This window comes from Carcharodon carcharias, chromosome 6 (genome assembly GCF_017639515.1).
Source record: "Carcharodon carcharias isolate sCarCar2 chromosome 6, sCarCar2.pri, whole genome shotgun sequence".
NCBI lineage: Eukaryota > Metazoa > Chordata > Chondrichthyes > Lamniformes > Lamnidae > Carcharodon > Carcharodon carcharias.
The window spans coordinates 16,031,855-16,042,615 of NC_054472.1; the positions used below are offsets into that span (position 1 = coordinate 16,031,855).

A 10,761-nucleotide genomic window follows, 5' to 3' on the forward strand; every position below is an offset into this window, starting at 1 on the left:
GTGACTCTAAACTCAGGAATCAGACCACTAGTTCTCGAGGTTTTATATTAAACTAAATGAAACATTTTATTAATTTACACAGGTTAAAATATATGTACACATGGCTACAAATTGCTACTATCATAACTTATAACAAATTCCTAAACTAACCTCCATTAAGGCAACGGCAACTCATAGGCCAGAAACTTACCTATGTTGGGCAGGAGCTAGTGCAGAGCCGATCGCCGCCCGCAATTGGCTGCATGCCGCCATTTTACATGGGCTGGCCAATTAAGGCCCGCCCAGTGTGACGCACGGCTGGTAGCGCTCAGCACTACCTGTTTGGGTGGTGGGAGGAGGGAGAGTCGGGGCCTGCACTCTTTCGCGCGTGCACGTGAAAGAGCGCAGCAATCTCCCTGAGACACAGAGCTGCCTCAGGAAGATTAAGTTGATGTTAAAATAATTAAAACATTTAAAAAATTATGTAAACATGTCCCTCATGCGACAGTGTCACCATTGCCACCAACCTTAGGGTTGGATGGGCAGCACTGTTAATTGGCTTAATTAGTTTCCTAATGGCCTTACTAGGCCTTTACTGTCTCTGGCATGCGCCCGCCGAACGAAAGATCTAAATGACGCGCAATGACGGCGGGACGCATGCCTGATGTCATCTCGTGTTATTTTGCACCTTGGTGTGTCGGATCTGCCCCCACACACTGACTGCAATATTCTGGCCATAGACTTAACTAAACACCAGGCCAAAGCATTTTCACCTTACAAATTCAAAATGAGGTTCTTTTCAAGCCAGTTGGAGGCTTGCAGCTGCCTTTTGATCTTACATTACCTCTGCCTGCACACCTGAAAACTACTGAAGTTATACCTACCACCACTGATTGAGTTCAAATTCTCATTGTCTCACCAGTCTCTTTGAACTTTACCTTTAACAATGAATCCCCTTTCATAGTACCAATTTTGTTAGTAATATATATAAACATATTGCTTGGTAGCTGCTAGAAAGGCGTCAAGTTTTCACCCCAAGATACTCTATTCAAAAAATGCAAATGCACGCCATCTAGCTTACATATCAAAACAAGTACATATCAAAGCACCCAGTCTAGCTGGCTTTAATCCAATTAAGACAGACTCGCAGACTAAACCTCTATTTTAAAAGAAAAATATTCTTCAAAATAGTATATTCATTAATAGCTTCATGACAAGTGTAAATCATTAAATACATGACCACTAGTTGTGCGCAAACATGCTACAGTTGTTGGAATTTATTTTATTTGGCAAACTTGTAAGAGGGATCGGAAATTAGCTTTTTGGGGTATTTCATGCCAATGAAGTACTCCAGTAATTTAATATGCTTTAACTTAGAAAGTAAGTCAGGTCGGAACCATGTTAAAACAATTTTAGATGTTTGCCATTTGGCATCTTCACTGCCTATTATTTATCACTTGCACCCATTCTCTGATTTATTATACCAGTATGTGTTTGCTTGCAAAATTTCTGCATTTATTTTGAGCAGCTACATATCTAAGGTTGTTGATGCACGTATTTGTCTCCTCTTGTTTCTAGGTTTTATATTCCTACTCGATAGGTTTTCTGTATATATTAATGGGTTTGTTTTGTACCCATGGACTGGGCCCTGCTTTTGCCTTTTGTTCAAGGGTAAGTGTGTTCAACTTTTTACTCTTAACTAATGTGTGCTTTTAAATCTGTTCACACTAAGTTCCAACAAAAAAAACGTTTCAAGGAATAATATTTATGGTCATCCAAGTGGACATTTATGACTAAATGAGCTGAACTCCACAATCCAGGATCCATTTCAAACACAGCTTTTTAGCCTAATCATTCATTTTATTTTTCCCATCTACAGTATAATAATTGAATGGAGTATAGCTAAAAAGGGGTTTTGATAAATTAGGATTTTCCGTGTTGCTTTTTTCATTATTATTATTACTATGTAGAAACTCCCTACACTGATACTTGCTATGTTATGAATACGACTTTATATGGCTTGTCAAAAATGGAGCACACAATATTGGTGAATTAGTTTAATCCAATGATTCATTATTTTCCATTTTATCACCCTCCTAACTTTCTCACTTTTGCCCTGTGCGACAATGATTTTTGCTGAGATAAGATTCCGTTGATACTGGCAACACTTGGGTACTTCGCTGAAATGGCCATATTACTAGCTAGATGTTGTTTATGTAAAAGGATCCCCAGATGGGAGGAAGGCATCATAGCTGACCCTGACTTCTGTCCAGATGCGTGTTCCAAAAAGTGTCTTTGGATAGTAAATGAGTGCAAGAGTTGAAACCATTGATCAAATCAATACAGACTGGGAATTGAACAAGATTTTCCTGTCTCTATGGCCAGGATTTTTCAGTCAGCGGCGGGGGCGGGCCCAACACACCAGCGCGTAAAATGATGTGCGATGACATCGGGTGTGCATCCTGCTGTCTCGTGATGTTTCATTCAGCAAGTGCGCGCCTGAATCAACTGTATGCCTGCCGATAACTGAAAGGCCTATTAAGGTCTAGATAATTAATTTCAAGTTTACGCTGCCCGTCCAACCTTGCGATTGACAGGCAGGCTAACAGGCCAAGCGACCTTTACGTTTTTAGGAAACCTCATCCACGAGCAGGATGAGGTTTCCTGAAGCTTTTACGAATGACATAAAAAGTTTTTCTGAAAAATAAAAACATGTCCCATCTTATGTGACTGTGTCATATGAGGGGGACATGTTTCAATAAATTTTTATTACATTTATTTATGTTTTTCAAAAGCGCTTTGATCTTCCTGAGGTAGTGCTCAGCACTGCCGCTCATGTATTATGGTGGACGAGCCTTAATTGGTCGGCCCGTGTAAAATAGCAGTGCGGAGCCGATTGTGGGCGACGGTCGGCTCTGCGACCGCTCCCAGCCGAGCCTGCCCGACGCAGGAAAAATTCAGGCCCATGGGTAAATATGGTATTGATTCATTGCACAAGATCTTCGAGGAACCATTTGGTTTTGGTACAAATTTTAAGATAAATTCAGACTACCAAAGGTCATTCACACAAGACTATTAAATGTTCAAAGAAAAACTTAGCGTGGGCTAAATTTGAACCCCTGATTGAACTCCATCATTAGGTTCCTCTGTTGGTCTATCCACAGGAAACTTCTTTTGTTGTTGAATCTGCAACTACTGCTTCACAGTTTAGGGCATTTCTACATTCTGATTCATGCTTTGTGATATGTACATTTTTTGAAAGACTTATTTTACAGAAACATTGTATGTATTGTAAAATGTCTCTGAGTGCACAGAATTATACATTATAAAAATTCTACATTAAAGATGACAAATTTTCAAGTAAGCAAAATTCCTTTAAGCACCTCTAAAACTACTAAGGCAGCTGGTTGAAAGAGATCCCCTAAGGTAATATTTCTGCAACAAGATCAAAGCCATAATTTTGCGATTTAAGAATTTTTTTTTTAAATTCTATTACACTTCCTTGGAACATAATTTTGTAAAGTATATAACGAAGGAAATGAATTTTTGGTTCAGCCCATCAAATGTAAAAGTACTGAAGTGACCAACAGTTTGAAGTAATTGTGAAAATTTCCATTTCTAGAGCCCTAATATTCAAACACACAGTAAATCCGATTTATGAATATACAAAAAAACGAAAGATTGGCCCCATTCATCCTGGCATGGTGTGACTTCTGCATATCATCTTCCTGTTATTTCACTTTTCCTCTCATCTGTGCAATCATGCAATCTACTGGATGAAGCAAAAAAAACTAATGTTTCTGACTGAAAAATGGCATTAAGTACAATAAATAAATCTACAGTTGATCGCCTGTGCACTATTAAACATTCCAGCCTAGTAAGACTGCCAGTATGGTTTTCAGTATGGCCATTCCACTTGTGATTGTAGCTTATGATACACATCTCTGGAATTCTACTGTTGAATAATAATTGTCACTGCATTAGGCATCTCCAAAGCTTTTAACGAGATCTGATACCGTACATTTATTAAGAGTTTATCATGTGCTTTTCCACTAAAGCAACGATCACCTCAATTTATTGAGCTTCTTCCACTCCTTTTCTGATTCTTTTATAGCAATCAGGTTATATCGATTGCATGACCTCTTGAGTGTACAATTTTTTTTCTTTCACGGTACATTGCTTGAATCCATATCCTTCAATGGGGCATATTTTACATTACAGTAGTGCCCATGTACACCAGTCTACACCGGGCATTACTGAGCTGAAAAGGGGACAGACCTGTAACTCTGGACATCTGTTCATTTTGTAAACTCCTGCCTATTTCATTATAACATAATGATGTTAAGAGATGCTATTATACCATTTTCATCTAATTGTATTTAATAGACTGGTGCAAAACCTCCAACCTGCCCATTTCTAGTTTTAACAAAGGCAGGGCAGTCCTCTCCCAGGAGGCACCTTGTCCACTTAAATATTATAATGAGCTGCATGCCACACATTTAACCTGCCTTCTAGATTTAACCCTGGCCAGCTGGGTTTCCTGGGCTTTGGAAAAAATCTGGCAGCTAAAGGGCAGAGAGGACTGCTCTGTAGAAAAATGTAAATGTCATTACAACATTGTTTGTAGGCCAGGAGGAGTAGAAGTGCTTCGTCCTGCTCACACTGGTCCTAAGCTTTACCTTCTTCCCTGTCTGCAGTTGTTGTCCCCCTCCTCTCGCTATATTGTCCGCTTGTAAAATTCAAGAACTTTTGTGCAGTTTCCTACTCTTTTCTGTGAAAAATGTTGCCATAAACTACAATCTTTTAAACTCAAGTCAGTGGCAGATGATTAGCAGTTTAACTGGTCACGTATTATTTCAACCTTGGTGATGTACTGCCTATCCATCTGTACTATCCTACTGCACACCTTTTCCTACCACCATAAACTGGCAACTATTGACTTTTTTAGCCAAGGACAAGAACAGGTAATTGGTGTTACTGGCTTGGAAAATTTATTCTTAGAGAATGCCACTTGTGCACGTCTTTAGCTTTTTAAATGTACAATGTCAGTCTATAACATGGTGTGCTGGGTACTGTTAATCTCTGTGGTTTTGGGGTCATTGATAAGCTATGATTTCTGTTTCCATGTTTGTTTTGCAGCATCCTGTGCAGACGTATGGTTATGCATTTATGTTTTCATTGACTGGATATTTTGGAATTTCCTTTGTACTAGCTTTGATAAAGCTGTTTGGTGCACTTGTTGCTGTAACAGGTAATATACACCTCACACATTGTTCATCAGAAAGGCAAGCTAAAATTGGAAATCCTTTAAGTCCTTGTTTCAACTGAAAGTATGATTCGGAGCCTCTGCCTGCTAGGCTACTGTAACCTTAAATAAAAACATAATAGAAACTTTTTTTTCCTCTTTTGCTAAAATTGTATATGTAGTGCACAAATTTTGCAAGGTTACATAAAATCTGTGAAGCAGCTAATGCTAGATCCCAAGTTTCAACCACTTTTCTTAAACAAAACCTTAGTTTCACGGTAACCGTCATTTCTCTTTCTCTGCATCCATTATAAACAGCTAGGATAGGCCAGAATGTTCTTGTGTTCCACCATAGACAAAAATCAAACAACCTTCCTTTAAGATGTTATGGTACTGAAATGATAGCTACTTGTCAGGCATGTGACCTTTCCCACACTAGCACCATATAAAAGAATTGCATCCTTATTAATTTTTCAAAGTTGGAGGATGATGCTCCATGTAATGCATGTTTCTTAAATTTTTTTCTGTTCCTCTCAAAGTGAATTAATCTCATCAAAATCTCTGTCTAAAGCCCCCGGCATGCTTAACACTTTGGCCCCTGCTGTGTTGCCAGCTGCTGATACTTGTTCATCAGTCTGACAACCTGTTTTACATGCCTGATGTTCTTCTCAATACTAGTTGGTTCTGACCAATCAAATATTAAAAAGCAGCTTGTTATAAGCTGATGCCAGTTGTTCAATACAACTTAGCACTAGACGAATAAGCCAAACCAAAATGTTGGTTATCAGGACCATTGAGAGACTGTGACTCATTTGCATCGTATATAAGTAATTAGCTCCAAGATAAGAGGCTGTTGCTCCCTATTACCACTAAATATTATGGAGGCAATGATGCTGCTTGAAACCAACCTATTCAGAGGTATATCTGCCTGAAAACCAACATTTCAGCAGCCAGGACTGTTAACTCCTTGCTTTTAGATTCCCCTATTTTCTGGCCATGTTGGAGGCTACTCATACTGTTTCCTGTAACTACTGGGAGATATGCTCATCCTGAATATGATGTCACCTGGGAAAACAGCTGGTGTTTATTACTGTTGAAAGTATTGGGACTTTGTGTTTTGGGATTTGATTCCATCAGTTTTTCAGCTTGTGTTTTCTCCATGAGTAATACAGTCCTCATCCAAACTACCTGCTTGTAGCCTCACCAATCAAAGTGCTGGAGTCCCTGGATGGAGGCAAGTGCAAAGACTCATGGCGGGGAGGGGAAAGGTGGCCTAGGGTTGGGGGGTCATTGTGCTTTGAAGGCCAGGCAGGAGGGAGCACCTGGGGGTGCCTGATTTGATACAGGAGGCTCTCCCCACCCTCCTCCACACCTGAGGCCCTACAAACCTACCGACAGGAGTGGTGGGGGCAACAACATTTAAATTTCTGCCCATGGAATTGAGCTTCTAGGTTTACAGCTCAAAGCACCCAATATCAGCAAACCAGTGCAAAAGATCAAGAAATTTCAAGTGCAAGTTAGACCCTGAGTTGTTGTAATCATTTATGCAGGTTTAAAAAGTCAACCTTGCCCACAAAACTGGCCCCATCCTAATTAATTAATCACCATTGTGAAGTTCTGCTAATAGCAACTGTTTGCAGGCCTTCAAGAAGGCTCTTAAAATTTAGCACATTTTTAGGTACAAAGGCATAAATGACACATCTTAAGTTTTTAAATATTAAAAAATATAATTTTCTGACTAGTGTGTGCCAGTTAAGTAGAAAATGGTTCTGTATAGACTTTTAAAGTAATTTTCAGTCATTTTAAATTGGGTTACAGGTGGTGGACTGGACTCTCTTTTAAAAATGCTTAATTCTTGTGATAAAGCTGAAAATTTATTTATTAATAGAGCTGCACCAGGTTACCGCTCTTGTATATACAGCATTATATGCAGCAGTACAGGATATTTTTTAAAGGAGAAAAAAAATTGTTTTTTTTTTTTACAACACTGCCTGCTTGTACTGATTCATTGAAAATTTTACATTTGTTAGTGTGCTTAATAAATCCGAGTGGAAACTTGGATCATAACTTCACCTTAAAAAAGAGTAGTGTTGATGGCAATTGGTCCCCAAGATTGCACCCAAAGCAGAAAGTCTACTTCAATGAGTAGAATCTTGAAATTTGCCGACAATGCAGCATAACAGCAAATGATGAGGAGGACTGTGAAAGGCTTAAGGTAGACAGGTTGATGGAATGGCCAGGCAGGTGTCAAGTGCAAAATCCATGTGGATAAGTTTGATACATTTCGGGAGGAGAAACAAGTAAAAGATACAGAAGGGTATGGATGAACAGAGACACCTGAGAGTTCAAACACATAACTCACTAAAAGTGAGTGCAGCCAGATGAGGAAGTAACTGCCAACAGCATTCTGGGTTTTTTAAAATAGGAATAGAGCGGAAAGAGATTTAGAGTACTATGTACGTTTTGGGCACTTTAATATTGAATGGTACACTAAAGCCATCAAGATTACCCTAGCACAAGAACGAGCACATACTGGACTGGATTGCATCTTCTGTGCTGTAACATCCATGGCTCTTTCATCATGCAGTCCAACTAATACTGGCCCACATTGAAGTGGGGTTGAAATCAGTTGTACAGTTCAACCTGCTGTTGCAAGCTAGAAAAGCAGTGCTTCCTTTAGAAATTTCATAGGCCACCAATAATTTTGTTTATAGTGCAGTTCATTCACTTGACGAGCATGGAGGTCTCATTGTTAATTATCTGCCAACTGATTTGAAACTTGTAATTTTAAGCTTTTCACAGAAATGTTCAGAAAATGACTCCCCGGTTTTTTTCATCATCTTTGTAGCTTAAAAAACATTTCTTAATAGAAGTGAACATCTGTTTTTATTTATTTGCAGTAACCACTGGAAGAAAAGCAATGACAATTGGGCTTTCATTTTTCTTCTTTTCAAAGCCTTTTACCTTTCAGTAAGTAAGTCTTCATTTTGTGCAAACAACATGATCCTCAAGTGCCTTGCTAATTGTTTGAAATTGCACGTACTTCTGTGAGACCATGGAACAAGAATACAGTATGATATTAGAATGCTTCAAGTGACTACAAGCAAATGCCCAAATAGGTACGGTGGTCCTGGCTAAGCAAGCAGTGGGATGCTTAACAGTATCTTGTCGTTAACCATTTTCATGGAGTAGTCCCACCTATCAGTAATTTCTCCATAACTCTCCATTCCATTTTCTCTAGAGACACATCAGGTAGGATTTTCAAAAGGGACCGGAAAAGGAGCAGGCACACCTTTAAATTGGCACTCCTGGATGACGGGTCAGTGTCTCAGCGTCTCCAGGATGCTCTGGAATTTTCAAGATGGGTGGGTGGGGTGCCAGGAACCTGCTTGCTTCCAATTAACAGCCTGTTAAGTTATTTGGGGAGCTTGTTAATGGGTCAGGGAGAGCTAGCGGACTATTTTCAATGCATATTTGTGTGCGCCGTGAGGCTGCTGCCCCTGCACTGCTGCTGCCCCTGCACTGCTGCTCCCTGTTTTCAGCAGGCCCTAACATGGCTGCTATCTGCCTTGCTCCTGGAATTCTTCACACTACTCCTGGTAATACTCGGTGCCCCTAATTAGGTGCCAAACATGCTGTTGGCCAAATTAGGGCATTTACATTTGAAGATTGACGCATCTGCATCTCTCACGCAACGCATTGGGCCAGGACCTGAAAATTATCGAGAGTGAAAATCAAGCCTGTTGTTTCTTGCTCTTGGGATGAATAAGTTCCATCTCTTTCTCCTAGCTTCCTAATTTTAACTTTGTCCTTTGGTGTTTGAATCCTTCACCATAGTGAACAATTTGCCTGGATCAATTTTGTCAATTCTTTTTGTTGTGAGTTATTTAGGTTTGCTTCTATCCCACTCCTGGCTCTCTCCATTCATTTTGGAGGTGGGAGCGCCTTTTGGGTGTGGAAATACAGGAATACTGCTAATGGGTAAATTTGTCAGAAGCCTCTGATATTTGCTGACATTGAGATGGCATTCTCAGCATTTAACCTTTAACTGTGAGCACTACAGATTCTAACAATTCGTGCAATACTAATTATACTTCTTTTCTCTTTAAGCTACATATGGTCAGGTCTTGTGGTCATCCTTGGTATCTTCCTAAATATTTACAGCAAAAATATGGACAAAATCCAGCTGCCATCACTGCTTGCTCTTTGGAATGTAATCAAGAAAAAACAAATGAGGTCAATGTCCCAGACTGTGTAGAGCCCACGGCAATATCCACTATTGGGATTTGGTCAGACCAAGCAGTCATTAGTTGACTGAGTGAGGACATTCTGCAGCAGTAGACCCGTGAGATGGACCCATGATACGCATGCGACTGATGACTTTAGTTTTGCTGAAAAGCAAATTTGACTAGTCAACAATGGGGAAAATATGGACAGCACAGGTGTGGTAAAAGGGAACAATACAAGACTTGGTCAATGTTGTGCATAATTTCACAAAGATTGTTTACTAATAATGTATGTAAAATTCCTGATTTATGAATTTCAGTCACATCGCTTGGCTTGATTCTTATTGCTTTGTAAAAGAATCAAACATGTATTCTACATTTTTTTCATTCAGTGGAAATTACTGATCAGGGCCAAATGGTTTTTAAAAAACTCCTTGTGCGTGTACAGTTTGACAAATAATTGTGTGGTACAGTAGTATTTAAAGTGATTATTTATCATGATTGTACAATTAAATATACCTCTCAAGTACACTTAATGCATCTTGATTGTACTGAGTTCCTAGATCAATGCACAGCAGTTGGAAGATGTAAAACATTGTGGTTATGAAATTTTCATTGGACAGTGACCTTAAATAGATAAATATTTCTTTATTGCACTTAATTTATTTGAGTGCAAAAAAGCGCCATGTTAAGAAATGATTGCTGAACTTTGCCAAAACATTTCCTAGTGCTCAGCACCTCGGGTGAAGCGTACTGCTCATCTTTTTATTAACATAAAAGTCAGGGACGAGAGAAGTCCCAACTATCCCATAACAAAATCAATTTTGTGTTGTGGCCTTTATATTATTCTGATTTTGCACAATGCCTTTTTAAGCCTTTATGATTTTTGAAAAGAATGATAAATTGTATTTTAATGTGTTAGAGGTAAATGTCTTTGAATACAAAAAAAATGAAACTGAGTAAAGCATATTGCTAAACTTTTGAATTTTTTGCAGTTGCAATCTTTTTACCTTGGATTCATGCAAGTTTGCAAGATGGTCATGCCCTCCACTTATATAATCATCATTGCTGAAAAAAAAAGACGTTTAAGCTTTTCGTCTTGCACTCATCAGGACACTTTGCAAGAATACCAATATAAGGAGAAAACAACAATTTAAACTATATGTGAAGAGAGTGCTGACTGGTTTGCAAGTGGACTCTGGTAGAGGCATTGCTGTGGAGAATGCACCGATGATGGTGACTGACTGTTAACTGCCAAGCATTGTTTGAAACTTAAACCAGCCAGCTTGACTCTGGTTGAAGCAATGTCCT

General features: G+C 39.1%; 1 protein-coding gene across 3 annotated transcripts in view; it reads left to right on the forward strand.

Moving 5' to 3' along the window:
- Positions 1-10,435, forward strand: part of slc35b3 (solute carrier family 35 member B3) — a 40,016-nt gene extending 29,581 nt beyond the window's left edge. For 2 of the 3 annotated variants that reach the window (XM_041190543.1, XM_041190542.1), the window contains 4 exons: positions 1,558-1,650; positions 5,119-5,230; positions 8,125-8,194; positions 9,335-10,435. In XM_041190543.1, coding sequence (XP_041046477.1) covers positions 1,558-1,650; positions 5,119-5,230; positions 8,125-8,194; positions 9,335-9,482 — 423 coding nt within the window. In that variant the 3' untranslated portion in view covers positions 9,483-10,435. Of the gene's footprint in view, positions 1-1,557; positions 1,651-5,118; positions 5,231-8,124; positions 8,199-9,334 lie in introns of all 3 variants that reach the window. The other variant, XM_041190544.1, reaches the window with a different exon arrangement.
- Positions 10,436-10,761: the final 326 nt, after the last annotated feature.